The following is a 14,915-nucleotide window of genomic DNA, read 5'->3' on the forward strand; positions in this document are numbered from 1 at the left end:
CTTGCAAAATTGAAATACAATTTTTGATGATCAGAGTTGGTAAGGATCAGAAAAATGGCCTGACACATTTCACATATACTGACAAAAGTTTTTATTCAAGAAGCTGCATCTGCACAAAAACTACTTTCCCTGTACAGATAGAGTAAGATTTCAAGATAATATGCATTACAAATGATTTACAATAAAGCTGAATTAATGTCTTCTCTGAGAATCCCTCCAGCACCTGCCTCAGGACTGTACCTGTAACATCTTAACAGCACTGAAAAATAATTGTTTTGCTGCCCAATGGAAACACAAGCCTGAAATCCCATGGGCAGTATATTCGGGGTCCCAGTCCCTCATCTACTCCTCTAAACACCAGCTGGGAAATGGCATGCTGCCTGAAATGAGCAGAAACAGCCCTGGGATTAAGAAGTGATCTGAGACCTGCAGTTGATCTCAGACTGGATAGGGCTAGGAAATTGGATTAGGAAATTACTTTACCTGGAAGTGGAGATGAATTATGGTGTCTTGTGTTGCAAAGAGGATTCATGTTTAGATGGAAAAATGAAATTGGGATTGAGGGGAAGCTCCAATTTAGGGTCAGTTTAATTTGGATTTTTGTGCTGGGGGGGGCAACTGAGCACAAGTCACATGCCTCTCTCTGATGCCTTTTGCTTTCTTGCATCCTGGCCATGCAGTTTTGGGATGCTCTGATGTCTTTTCAAGAGTGGTGCAGGGCAGGGGACTGGTTCCTGGCAGTGCAGAGCAGGGTGGATGCTCACCCCTGGGAGTCGAGTGAGCGACAAGTGTCCCTGCCATGGACATGCCTTTGCTGTGCTGGTCCATTCTCAGCTTGGTATCCAGCTGGAGCTCAGGGTTATTTTTTTTCTCCCCTTCTCTGTCTGCCAGCTAAGGGACAATGCAGGTTATGCCAACACTGGGCAGCCCCTAACTGACACCAAGGCTCGACAAAACGTTGTCCACTTCTGGTGAGCCCTTGCTGCCACCTGCAATATTTTTTTAGGGGGTGACCAGCTGGGCTAAGAACAAAACCACTCAGTCTGCAGCTCCCAGGGTGGCTGTGCACCCTGTCCCTTATTGCCACCATCTGAGGTTGGTAGCCAGATTTTTAGAAACTGGGGCCAAAACTTGCTGAGATCCATCAGTCAGGATGAAGCTGTGGGTTTGCGTTTTGGGGTTTGTTTTTTTTTTGCTTTGTTTTTTTTGCAGTGGAGGGGTGCTTGTCACCGCCAGCAACACAGGTGATATCAGTGTCCTATGTCACTGGGGGGATACCCCACTGAGAGCCGGTGGTACCTAGCCCTGCTGGGGAGGCACAGACTGATTTAACCCCATGGGCGACAGGGTGTATCAGTGGCTAGATTTTCCCGAAGAGGAAGGATCCCCCACAACAGTTCTTCCTTTCTGCTCCCCCCACAAGCCCTGAAGCCATCAGTAGGGGCAGCGGGAGAGGCAGCAGCCGTGTCCAGAGGAGGCATTGCTTTGCATTGCATTACACTGCGCATCCTCCCCCCCCCTCCCCCCCGCTGCAGGCTTCCTCCCTTCATCCCTCCATCTTTCCCCCCCCTGCATCCCTCCCTCCTGCATCCTTCCCTCCTGCATCCCTCCCTCCTCCATCCTTCCCTCCTGCATCCCTCCCTCCTCCCTCCTCCCTCCCTCCCTCCCTCCTTCCCTCCCTCTGCCTGCGCAGAGCCGCGGACATGGCGCTCAGCAATTTCCTCTTCGCTCAGTGCATCTGCTATTTCCTGGCCTTCCTCTTCAGCTTCATCGTGGTGGTGCCGCTCTCCGAGAATGGCAACGACTTCCACGGCCGGTGCCTGCTCTTCACCGAGGGCATGTGGCTCAACGCCAACCTGACCGTGGAGAGGCAGCGCTTCACTGTGCAGGAGTGGGGGCCTGAGGCTGCCTGCCGCTTCAGCATCTTCACCGGGCTCCTCTCCCTGCTGCTGGCCACAGTGCAGGCCTGGAGGACCCTCTTCTTCCTCTGCAAAGGGCACGAGGAGTAAGTATCCCTGGGGAGGGCAGGGGGTGCCCATCCCTCCTGCAGGCTGGGGCAAGTGGGAGAAGCCTGGGGGCGAAGCATTGGGCTTTGCACCATCCAGAGCATCCTGCTCCCTAGAGGGGTTTGGAGTGAAGCGGCGTATTGCCTGCGTCTGTCTGCCCACGCACCACCTACACCCCCACCTGAGTTCAGGCCCCTCTCCGGAGGATGCTCCCCGGCAGGGGTTTGGGGTGGGCAGCCAGATTCATCGCTACGCGCCCGCTGCCCTTTGGCAGTCTGGGAGAAGTGTCTGCCCAGCTCGGCTGCGGTGGGCGCGGAGGGTGCTGGGGGCCGTGGGGCGATGCTGGAGGCTGGGGCTCGCGGGTGCCTCCTGACCACGGTCCCACTCCACGACCCTGCAAAGGGGAGCCTTCCCAGGGTGTACACTGGGCGCCTGAAAAACCCTGAAAAGACACGGTTATGCGTGAGGGGGCAGAAGGGAGCAGTTGGTAGTCCCCCTCTATTTTTATCCTGCTTTTGTGGTGGACATGGCAACTATTGCAGAGAACAACTATTGCGTGGTTACGACATGAGAGCAACGCTGAGCGCTCCCTGCAGCAGCCGCAGCCGGTTACTGTGCTCAGATGAACCAAGGGGCATCAGACCCCAGCAGGAATAGTGAGAGGCTTGGTGGTCCAGGCAGCAGCTCGGGAGCGCTGTGCTCTCCAGTGGCCTGTCCTGCCACCTTGGGTAGAGCCCCTGGCACGGGTAACCCAGCCTGCGGGTGCTGTGGGGCCAGGGCCCTCCAAGCATCCAGCTACACAGAGGTAGGAAGGCAGGAGCATGCACTGGTGGCTGGCTAGACTAGGAAAGTTATTTTCCTGGGGTTTAGGGACCACGCCAAGGGTTAATCACTTGTGTCCAGGTCTATTTGGACTAGAAGTTTCTTGAGTCAGTGGTTGGTGCATCTGGCCTTGTACAACACCCTGATGTGGGGAATATTGGGGACTGGCTAGCAGGGTTGCCCCTCTGGCGCTTTCCAACCACCCTCAAGCTGCCTAATATTAAAATTTGCTTTAGTAAGTATAGCCTAGAAACTTATTTCTATATTAAAACTTACCTTACAAGTTCTAAATATAACCATGTATTTAATACATTTAAATTCAGCTTCCTCAGGTGATCAGATACCTATAGAGGATTAGTTGGATCTAGATGCTTTTTTCAGTTTTGCAGTTCAGAACTAGTTAATTTTTGGAAGAAACCAGCAGTAAAAACCTTGTAATAGAGAAATTTGGATCAGATGTTTGGCCTGCTTCCAAATGTGGCTATTTAGTTCAAAACTGCTGGGCAGGCCCCTGAAAATTGTCGCTTTAGGAGTTGCTCTCAGGCTCCTTTGGGCTGAGCGTTAGCAGTTGTATAACACTGTTCACAACTGTTCCAGGCAAGAAAGGAGGCAAAAGGCTGTGGGGTGGTGGGGAGCAAAGATGGAGCAAGTCAGCATGATGAGATAACTGTAAAGCATGACAGAAAGGTAAAACAGGATGAGAAGGAAGCTGCTTGAAAACAGCAGTTTCCTAGTAAGAAAGAAGGTCTGTCCTGTACCAGATCTGCTGCTGTCTGTCTGAAAAGCAGGTAGGACACACGCTGTTCTGATTTTAGACAGTAATTTGTTAACACTTCAAATGGGCATGAAAACAGGTCTGTTTGGATGGAGAGAAATGTGAACTCCTTGTGATAAATGATAATTACTATTTCTGATTAGAGGCAGTTGAGGAAGAACCAGAATGACATCACAGCTGATCCTATTGAGCAGAATCACTGCTACTGGGCCAGCTCCGGGGTGAGCCAGCCGATGCAGTCAGGGGTAGCACCCTATGCATCCTACCAATGTGGTCAGTCTTCCTGTGCAATGGCTTTTAATGGTTGCTGTCAGATAGTTAAGACTGCTAAAACCCCTTTTAAAAGGGTCTGAGCACCCCTTGCCTCAGGGACAGACTGAGCTCCAGTTGCCTGCAGGAGTAGGAGAAGCAAATGCTGGCTGCCAGCGTGCTCTGGGACAGGGACTATTCAGCTCGGCTGAAAGGTAGAGGTGCAACTCAGATACTTCACTACTAGGACGGCAAAGTGACTTCTACTTTGAGTGTAAGCATTTATCATTACAGGGCATCCACTCAATCTGGAATGTGTAGCTTGAAATTCTGATCTAAGCAAAAATATAGGTGAGGTAGAGAGCCAAATTAGCGCAGTTCTGTTCCAGGATGCCCTGGCCTGAGGAACCTCCAGCACACACGCTGATGGTAACTGCTTGCCCAATGCACATCAAGTGCAACACTCGGTCCTGCTTTGTCAGTGGAAGGTCCCGTTCTGGACCTTGGCACCTCTCCTGTGCTGCAGGGTAGGACGTAGAGGGAGGACTAGAGGTCCCGGGCTGGCAATGATCCACTGAGTGCTCCCGGGAACTGTTCCTTTTCTAGACCTCTTACTAAGTCTGGTGTCAACTCTACTGAGCGGACAGCTCAAGCCTTTTCTGCCTCTCTGGCCAGCATACCGTGCTAAGGTGCACCCAGTGGATATGGCTTTAGTGACACTTGGAATGAAGTCTAGGCTAGGTGTGAAATCAGGGCAGGGACAGTGAACGTGCAAAACCGTGGTCTGCTTGTACCAGCTTCCTCTGCTACTGTGTGGGTGACCCTGGCACTCTGTGGAGGTGAGCTGGTCTAGTCCACCAAGTCCAGTGAAGCCAAAGGATGAGAGTAGGATTCATCTCAAAGTCAGGTGTCCTGGCATCCAGCTCCCGCTACAGTCTGTAAGGGCACTTCTGGAAGGTGGTTTATTTCACTCCTTTTCTATCAGTGTTAGGATGGAATGACTGCCACTTTGGAGAGGGCCTAGACAGCCCCTCTAAAGCCACATCAACCCAGAAACAAACATCCTAACCTCACTGATGATTGTTTCCCCATCTCATTTTAAAGTAGTCCTCCTGAGGTCACATATGTCTCACCATGTATAACCTGTACAAATTAGGACTGACCAGCCCAGAACCTTCCCAGTATTCAAACACTGACTCAAAAAGCCTCTCGCCTTTACATTTAATGAGCCACCAGGGAAAAGAAATGACTGTTTTTTTGTTCTCTGGGGTGAGTAGACTCCTTCTATCCTCAGCATAATGAGAGTGGCACTGGTGGGAAATTTGTCATTTTCATCCTTACCACCTAACCTGAATAAGATGACCTGCCACCTGGAGTTGCCAGTCTTCTCCAACCTAGAGTAGACGTCCAGATTTTAGATAATGAGACTTTCCAAGTGCTACCTAGAGCAGTTTCAAGTAACGAAGGACTTGGATGAATGAGAAAAGGACTAGAAAGTTTTCACTGACAGGAAGTAAGGGGCAGAGGTAAGCAGTGAGGTTGGAAGATGAGTAGACAATTTCTTGGCCCTAGGCAGTGTAAGCATCCCACCCCCTACCACTCCAAACACAGCGCGTGCCTGGGGCTGGCCCTGGTTGGGCAGACCTAAGTGGGCTGAAGTAAATTGACGTTCAGCTGGCAGAAATAACATACTGACACCAAAGCCAGAGAAGTCCCAGGAGAAAGTGGCCCGCTCTGCAAATTGCCCATAAAACAGAGATTCGTGTCCTATGATGGCAGTACCTTGTGTTACATTGCTTAAAATGATTATAGCTATCAGTACTGTGTTGTTTTATTTTTAGTTTCCCACTCCTAGGCAATTTTTGTCCCAATTATCACTTTAGTCATGAAATAATTTTAGCTCCGGTTACTATATAATTTGAGCTAATGACATTTATTTTAACAATGGTGATTTTCATCATTACAGTTAATGAAAACCATGCTTTGTATGAACAATTGCCACTTAGTATTTATGATTTAAAGCCCCATCCTCTTACGGTGAAAAAAAAATCAAAATCAAAAGTACTCATAAATGGAGATAATGTGACTCAAAATCATAATCCATAGTTTTCAATGTATAAGGTGTTCTTAATTAAAGCAGATGTGTTTCAAATGGAAACCGGTATCTTTGTGCCCAGTGTATGCTGCTTAGAGAGACTGCTGATGTTGTGTTTCAGCTGTTTATGAGTTACATTTTTCTTCCTTTTTATTGCAGCTCTTTCTTTTATGCCTTCCTGAATCTGCTGATCAGCGCCTTTGTGGTGTTTATCACATTTATTGCTAGCACTATAGTGAGTGTAGGATTTAACATGTGGTGTGATGCAATTACCGAAAAAGGAAGCATGCCAAATAGGTTAGTATTGAAGAATACATTTTCTTCCCTTTTTTTCCTTTCCATATATGCACAAATGAACAGGGGTGTTACAAACTGTAGTTATTACACAGAAGGTGAGCAAGGGGGAGAAGGCATCTGTAATGTGGAAATCCAGATTTTTTCATCTGGAACAAAAAAAGCAGATCAAACTTTTTTTTTTTGCATTTAGTACCCCACAAAGAAAAGTACGTTTCCATCGTGGTTCATGGTCTCTTTAAGAGTCACGGTCATATGCCAAAGAAATCCATTAGTTTAAAAACTTTTATTTCCAAAGGAGAGCTAGATTTGGAAATGCTCCAAGAAGGGGGGGAGTGTGGTCTTGTGGGCAGGGCAGGGGACTGGGAGTCAGGGCTCCTGGCTCGCTGTCCTGGCTCTGCCACCGACCCACTGTGTGGCAGTGGGCAAGTCACTCATCCTGCCTGTGCCATAACGCACCATCACCCAAAATTTGATGTAAAGATGCTGGCCTCATAGCGGTGCTGTGGATGCCCTGAGAGCCGCAGAATGGAAAGTACTTGTAAGTGCAAAGTACAGATGGTTGATACTTTCTTACAGTGCGCAAAATGTACAGCTCCTAAAATGCTCTACTGTATCCCACAATGTTTATGCTCCCTATAGGAAAAAAGTTAAGTTGAGCTAGGTTTTTTCCTATCAAACAAGTAACACGAGAGAGGAAAAGGTGACATTTTATGTCATATGATATTGAATAAACGTACTATTTAAAGCATACATTTATGTTGCACATTGTCATATGTTGTAAAATGCCATAGTAAATGTTCTGTTTAGGGCTGCAACGATTAATCGAATTATTCGAATATTCGGTTAAAAATTCAATTACAAAAAACATCTAATCGAATATTCGGATAAGAACCCAAGATGACCGACAGCACTGAAAAGGAGAGAGAAGAGGCTGCAGAAATCAACCAAGAGCTAGAAAGACAACCTCAAAATCCTGGGATTTTTTTCACACCAGTAAAAGTCCAAGTTATTTGTAAAATCTGTAGGCAGCCTCTATCTTACCATCAGAGTATCGTCTCCTTGCTGGAGCATCCGAAACAAAAACACCCACACAATCCCTTCTTCTGAGGCTTTTCCTGGTGAAGTCAAAAGGTAACGGAGGCTCATACACTTTGTTTCATTGAGGGGTGAAGCAAACGACCTGGGGTGATGCCAGGTGTGCATATGTGGGAGGCTTGGGGGCAGTGGGAAAAGAGGGGTTTAAGTATACTGTTTTCATAATAACTTTTACAATTCCACTTAAGGAAGATTGGTGTTATCACTTACATAATTATACATTGGGTTTTTTTAAAGAAAGTAATTACATGCCTCTTTTACCCTAGTTTTAGAGAAGATTGGCAAGCAACCTGGTTACTGCAATAACTTAAATATCTTTTGATAAAACATGCTGTTGTGACTGTTTGAAATACATTTAAGATGTTGCTTCATTTTATATTTGGTTTGCCTGTTTGGACTCTCTGAAATAATTTTCTTCTTTCCCCTCCAAATGCCTTCCTTGGGTAGCTGTGAAGAATTACAGGATATAGATCTTGAACTGAACTTAGAAAACTCTGCTTTCTACGACCAGTTTGCTATTGCACAGGTAGGTCAGAGTAGGTCATGGTTCTGTTCCAGTTCATTTGCCATTTGCTCATTGATCTGGGATTGCTGGAGCTGAATTACTATTCCTCTGAAATCGATGGGAATGTTTCCACTGACTTCAGTAAGTGCTGAATCAGGATGATAGTGATGGGCACATTTGCATTTTAAATGCAAAATAGATAGTTTTGAATGCAGACATGTCAAAACCTGACTCTGCCACTGATCTTGTTACTCATGATGGAAAATTTATTGTTACTCCAAAGGATGAGCTCTGCAAAAGTTGCAACACTCTGGTGTCCTGGAGCTCTTCATTGCTGTTCAGAATAATATCTGACCTGCACCAGATCATGGGGCTATTGGCTTTGCCTTCCATGAGTTTGTCTGATATCACCTGAGCTATATAAATATCAGATCATTGAAAATAATTAAACATTACTGTCATTTAGATAGGGATGCTTTCTGATGAATCTTTGAGAATTAGACCTCCAAGGCTGTCAGACCTTTCCATTGAATATGCTAGCTCTAAGTCAACAATCAAAGTCAGTGAACATTGGTACTTGAGCACTTGTGCATGTGAACACATACTAGTTCTGCAAGGAGGATAGCCCCATCCATGCAGGGCTGCACCCGTACACACGCTTCTTATGTTGTCCCCCCCAGGAAGAGGCATTAGCTTGCCTGGGGCACTTCTTGAGGTAACCGTACCTCTTGGACACAAGCTAGTTTTGTGTCTTTGTTGCCAGCACTGTCATCTAGACACCCAGCTCAGACACATCTGCATGTAGGACAGAAATATGCCTTAGAAGTGACCTCTTTATAAGATGCTAGCCAAAGGCCAAGCTGTATTTTGCAGTAGATTTTGCCATTAGCTCCTAATCTGCCAGCTAGTGGGAGGGTAGCAGGAGTAAACCTGTTACCAGTCTATAGCTTTGAGTTCATGGGAACTAAATGTCCATGGCCGCACTGGGATCTCAGGGCGGACAGTTGGTAATCTATAGGCAAGAGAAGGCACTTCTTTAACAGGGAGCCATGCCTAAAAAGTCAAGGTCCATGCACATAGCACTTCAGTTGAAGGACAGTTAACAAATCACAGCGTAGACAGATCAGCCCAAGCCATCGCAGGCAGCTCCCCACACCAATCCACGTCCCTCCAGATGTCCCTGCGTAGAGCTAGCCTGCAAGGTGCAGCCACTAAGCTCTGCAAACACCCAAGTATGAAGACCCTGGGAGCATAACAGCTCCAGGGGAACACCGTTTGGCTTCAAAAGCTGAATGTGGTAGTGTCAAAGTGAATCCTGATTGTGACTGTTTGAAGAAAGGACCAAGCAGGGAACAAAATCGTGCATCATTGTCTTCTGATATCCAGGGTGTGGTAAGCAGACTTGGATGAAGGTACGAGAATGGGCAAATAAGTTTCTTTGAAACAGTAGAAAGAAACACCCAAGAAAGACTAGATTTACCAGCTAAAGCAAACATTTCCTTATAAGTGCAGTAATTTCTGACAGCAGGCTTTACTTAGAAGCAGTGTCTGTTCCTGTCTCTGTCTGCTTTCTTCCATTCAGAGGCTTCCAGCACATCAGAATGGCTCTGGGACTTTCACTGAATTTGGCTCTATCCAAGTAGATTCTTTCATGTCAAATATGCTGAGAAGACCACAGCGGTAGCAGATATCTGAATGCCTTTAGGATATTTCATTAATGAAGTGGTGCTTAAGAAATGAATGCAAAGCTTCCAATTCTCTAGATATAGTCATATAAAGCCAAATTAATATCTCCTTATTTCCAAGGTTTGTAGAATAACTGAAAAATATTTTTTACTGGTGAACTGAGATAATTGTAAGTGTGGGCAGTAATACTTAAGAGAATTTCCAAAGTGTGTAAGATATATAGGAACATAAACTCCCTTTAAAAAGTAGTGGCCCTTGCTTATCTAAATTGGCTATTAGAATACACAGCTGTATTACTGTCTGGAAGTGTTTAAATTGTTGTATTTTTTAAATTAAAAATTCAGTATGTCAAAACTGAAATACAGGGGTTCAATTAATGTTTCTTTGCTAAAGGCATCATAGAATTAAAATGGAATTTCTACCAGAAAGCCTTACTATAAATGAGCCTCCTCTGAGGCAGGGAAGCCAACATTCAAGTACCTGAACCAATCAAAGTGTAATTATGTCTACAAAGTTAAGCAAGAGAGACTAAGTTAGTGATGGGTCTTACTGCATATCTGAGGCTTTAAGCCCAGGTCTCTCATGCCAGGTATAAATAAGCCCCCAGGCACTTCGATGCATTGTAGTGGGTTTCTCTTGCTCTCTGAGTTCATGCTAATGTGAACCAGTTACCCCAGAATGTAAAGGTTCAATTTGTAAGATTTTCTCAACAATATTTTGAATAAAAATACCTTGAAATTAGCACTTCTGCAGGGGTAGTAGAAGGCCTGAATGACTTGGGAAGAAAGTTTTGGAAAATGTCTTAAAATGTATTGCAATTCCAAAGTAACAAAAGTGAAATAATCCCAAGAATTTTGGGCCAGCCAGAATGTCAGATATGGGAAGTTCAACAGATGCACCTAGATTATACAGATTTCTTTTTTCCCTCATTGTTCTTAGCACATTTTTGCTTCAGTATTTCTGGTACATAAAGACTTTTTCCTTTTAAGCTAGGAATAACTTGACAGAGTTGAGGAACAGAGGGGCCAGGACATTACTGGGTGTAACTTGGTGTGACTCCATGGGTTTTGGTCCAGCTGAGATTTTTATATTCACCTGGACAGGTGACTTTTTGTTTTTACAATATGGTATTGACCTCTTTATTATTTGTTTTCTTCTCTAGTTTGGTCTCTGGGCTGCCTGGCTGACTTGGCTGGGAATTACCATTCTGGCTTTCCTGAAGGTTTATCACAACTACAGACAGGAGGACCTGCTAGATAGCCTGATCCATGAGAAGGAGCTGTTGCTAGGAAGATCCTCTTCACGAACCTCTTTGCAAGATGAGAAAAGTGGCATGATCTAAAGTGTAAGCAAATTTCCAGGGCAGGATCTAGATTTTATTATTCAGTAGTGTGAGCTGAAGTTGAGTCAGGGTACCGAGTGTGTGAGATCTTTTCTTTCCTGAAAAGAGATGTACTTGCGAATCACCCACTTCCTCCATGAGAAATTGTTGGCAGAAATACTTACATTAGGCTACAGAGAATGAACGGCCCCATATGCCATTGGCACAGCAAACTTTCTGTCCTGCACAGGCACAATCTGTAACCTGCTCTTGCTAGTAGAGCGCCTACGTGCCATCACTGGTTTTTGGGGCAGGGGCCATTTTTGAGGACTGAGCTGGCAAGACCAGGCTACAGAGACCAGGCTATTCCTTCAAACTATTCTCCAACAACAGTTGTAACTGGGACTGTGTCCAGTCCCTCTTCTCTCCCTCTCCTCCCTTTTACCAGTAAAGCTGTCCCAGTTCTCACTTTATTCTGGGTAATTGCAGCTCTGGGCCAGGTACAGACTCTCACTGTCTCTGCTTTTGCTATGTATGGATGCTGTGCTGACAAACCTGTTTCTTCTGCTCTGATTCTGAGTTTATTTAGAACATAGAGACCTGTGTTCCAGCCTTGATATTTAATATTGGACAGTGTTAATGAACTTAATGAAACCACTATATCATTACAGTATCTGTCAAAAACTGTGTATCATTTGGAAAGATGGTGGAGAATTTTTGTGGTTTTGTTTCTTCTTATATTTTGGCATGACCAACATTTATTATGACTCCTGAAGTGTAGTGTAGCTAGCAATTGCTGATGCTTGCATACTAAGAAATTAGACTGAATAGATAGTATTAATGCTTGTGCATTTATAAATAGAACTTGGTCCCTACCATTGTATGCTATTTGGTTTTGAGTATTAGAATTTACTTGTGATATTTATTTCATATAGAGTATGCAAAATTACTGTAAACTTTTTCGTTGTAGGTATCTCTATATATCTATAAACATAGCAAGGAGCTCGAACAGTTGAGTTATTTTATAGGTAGTTCAGTGTTGAATGGGTCTGTTCTCCCCACTCATGGGCAGGAGTTGCAGGGCTGATGAATTTTGCTGCGAAAAGGGAGAAGAACTGTTATTTTCACAAAGCTTACTAGTGCCTTTGTGGTTGCTTTCAGTTTTGCTTGGCCAGTGCTTCAACAAATAAGGTGGATGGTTGAGACGAGAAGTAGATCTGATAATAAACAAGAGTCACTCAGATGAGTGTGGGATTTGCATGACAGAGATGTGAAGTTGTGCTCGAATTAGACAGTTATCCCCAGGTACACATTATGCAGAAGAATCCCGATTCAGTGGAAAACTTAAGCAAGCAGTTAAGTTTAGGCTGAAGAAGATGTTTTGAGAGTACACTGACACTGCCTGTGGCAGCTGTGTTCGAGTTAAGACTGAATTTATTGCAACATGAGTGCAAACCATGCACAACTATATTGCCTGGTAAATAGGAAGGAGGGGAGAGAAGAGCTCAAGCCTGGGGCTAGCACCATGCAGATTTACTGCTGTCTTCTGGGGACTATCTGATGCTTAAAGTTAAGTACTGGCTTAAGCATTTGACTGAAAGAGAATTTGAAGTCATAACAAATCCCTGAATTAGTAAGCATTTTAGGGCATAAAATCTAACATTACATTTAATAGCCAAATTGTTCTCACAGGTTTAGGGAAAAAACCCTCCATGGGCTCTAAGCAGTGAGCCAGCCCTGTGAACATCACTTATAGCCCCAGCTGGCCACAGCTATATGTAGAGAGATCTTGTTTTTCAGCATGATTTCTGCCCACAAGGGAATGCAATTCTTTTGAAAGCTTTACAGTGGTAGCTTTTTTTGTGGTTGTGAATTGACATCAGAGCAGGAGTTCCTGAAAAGGGAATCAGAGCTCAAGTTAGTTAATACCAGTTTAAAATTCAGAGATCAGGACTGTTGGAGTGCCTTTTTTTAATTCATTTGGTCTAATAAGAGGTACACTCTTGCAAGTACCTAAGCCCTTTGCCAGGGCATGACCTTCCCCTTCATATCCTAAAGAAGAGCCTGGGTCCTGAAAATTAGCCTGTTTCATATGTTTCCCCAGTTGTTTCTCTAACTGTAAAAGACACTACTTCTCCTTCCAGTCTCACTTTGAACTTAAGATTCAGCAGTGATGTCTCTTCTCACAAATTACTTCAATGCATGCCTTACTCCTCATGCGGAACCGTGCTGCTGCTTTGTATAATATATTTTATGTATGTGCCAAATCAGGCTTAGGCTGAAGTAACATGTGGGTTGGGACCACTGTTCCTGGTCTTGCCTGGGGGTTTGAAGAACCAGGAGGCAGAAGATAGCAAGTGTGTCCTCCTCATCCTTGCTCTGAGCTATGGGGGCTCAAGCCTTGTCTCTGGTTCTGGGATGCAAGAAGAAGATGCTGCTCATTGGTGAGGTTGTCCAGAGCTCATGCTCTCTTCTACCTCTCTTTCTCCTGTCTCGGGGTCTTTTCCTCTTTTCCACTTCCACGAGAAGCAGCAAACTCTGGTCCTGGGGTTTCTACTCTTGTTGACTATTGTGGTTAGCATTTTCTCCAGCATTTGTCACCCTGACACTATCTTCATTGTTCTGCAGCTCAATAGACAAAAAGTGGGATCTTTAAAGCACCTGATGCAACCAGGATCCCACCTTGAAGTAAAAGTCAATAGCAACAAAATACTTCGCTTCAGCCTTTGGAAAGTCCAGCCCAACACATGTACACATACAGACTCACTGTTAACTTTGGCATCAAAGCTTAGCATCTCTAATTCATTTACCTGTGTGAATTCTTCTAACCCCAGTTGCATTACAGTGACCATGAACACAAGTGTCTTGGCTCTTGGAGTTGGCATGTAAACTGAAAGGAGGCTGAGGCTCTTCTTTGAGTCCCACATGCATCTCAGTCTGTTTTCCCCTTCTTCCCTCACTTGACTAAGTAGGCTGAGTCTGGCACCCAGCTTGCACGCATCAATGATGCTTAAAAGCAAAGCTAGTTTTGAAGGAAGCCCCTGCGCGGGTGAGAAGGCAGAATATGTAGTGAGAAGCTCTCTGGCTGACTCAAGGGGAGGAAGGGTATCATGCAACACCCAGTTATTGGACCTGTTTGGGCTTTTTTGTTTGCATTCAGCTTTCTGCAACCTCTTCTCCTAAAGCTTGGACACTCAGGCCAACCTAGTGATGCCAGGCTGAAAATGTGTTAGAATAGCTGTATTATTTATACACACATACGTACATACCTATGCTCTCTCTCACTCACCTCTCTCTTGTACATTTGTGACCTCTGCTTTTAGTCGTCCATTGCCAACCAGCTCAGAGTGTGGCTGCAGTAGGAGTTTCTCTGAGTCAAATGTTGCATTTCTGTGATATTTCAATGCGTTCTTTAATCTGACACCTCCAAAAGCAGGCCTCTGAGAACACTCTAGCAAGAGGTGTATTCAAAGAACTAGAACCCTGTGTGGTATTTATACTTGTATTTATTTATTGTCACATGGTGGAAGGGGAAAAAGCTTTGTGGCCCTTGCCCATGCAGACCCTCCCGCTGCTGCCCATCGCAAAGCTGTGAGCCATTCTGGTGGAGAATGGGGATGCAGTTGTTTAGTCACTGTGTTCCCTCTGATGCTAAAACCACAGTCAAAAGGTCTTTTTTTTGGCCTGTGAAAATTGTTAGTAACACAGGGAGAGCCTTACTTGGTTGGATGCAACTGGATGCTACTTTCTGAGGCACCGGGGGGTTGCCACACAATTATTCTGTTATATCGAATATATTCCCCATGTCCTGCCTACCACCTGTGGTTAATTTTCCTGCCAATTCCCTGCCAGCAATCTACATTAGGTTAGAAAAATCTGAGCTAACAAGTGTCATCTGAGCTTTTCAATTGATGCTGTTTATTATTATTTTTATAATGGAGAAACAATTGAAGCCATTTTTTGGAATAGAATTTCTCATGAGGGCACAAATGCACGTAACTTCTTATCCCACTAATTCAGGAGGCATCTTTCAGCTGTGAACTTTCAATAGGAATCACAAAAAT

At 44.8% G+C, this 14,915-nt stretch overlaps 1 protein-coding gene across 1 annotated transcript; it reads left to right on the forward strand.

Annotated features, from left to right (window-relative positions):
• The first annotated feature begins 1,703 nt into the window (after positions 1 to 1,703).
• TMEM179 (transmembrane protein 179) lies at positions 1,704 to 11,178 on the forward strand. Its single transcript, XM_075031053.1, has 4 exons — positions 1,704 to 2,005; positions 6,107 to 6,244; positions 7,787 to 7,865; positions 10,693 to 11,178. Exons 1-4 carry the CDS (start codon positions 1,704 to 1,706, stop codon positions 10,870 to 10,872), a joined length of 699 nt encoding a protein of 232 aa, XP_074887154.1. The 3' UTR covers positions 10,873 to 11,178.
• The last annotated feature ends 3,737 nt before the right edge of the window (positions 11,179 to 14,915 follow it).

This window comes from Buteo buteo, chromosome 6, assembly GCF_964188355.1.
Source record: "Buteo buteo chromosome 6, bButBut1.hap1.1, whole genome shotgun sequence".
Taxonomy (NCBI): Eukaryota; Metazoa; Chordata; class Aves; order Accipitriformes; family Accipitridae; genus Buteo; species Buteo buteo.

Bases quoted from the DNA above. Each gene is read 5' to 3' on its own strand.
- TMEM179 (XM_075031053.1), top strand. From the start codon at position 1,704: ATGGCGCTCAGCAATTTCCTCTTCGCTCAGTGCATCTGCTATTTCCTG. The intron at 6,245-7,786 runs GTTAGTATTGAA...TTCCTTGGGTAG, and splicing joins AAAGGAAGCATGCCAAATAG to CTGTGAAGAATTACAGGATA. The intron at 7,866-10,692 runs GTAGGTCAGAGT...TTTCTTCTCTAG, and splicing joins ACCAGTTTGCTATTGCACAG to TTTGGTCTCTGGGCTGCCTG.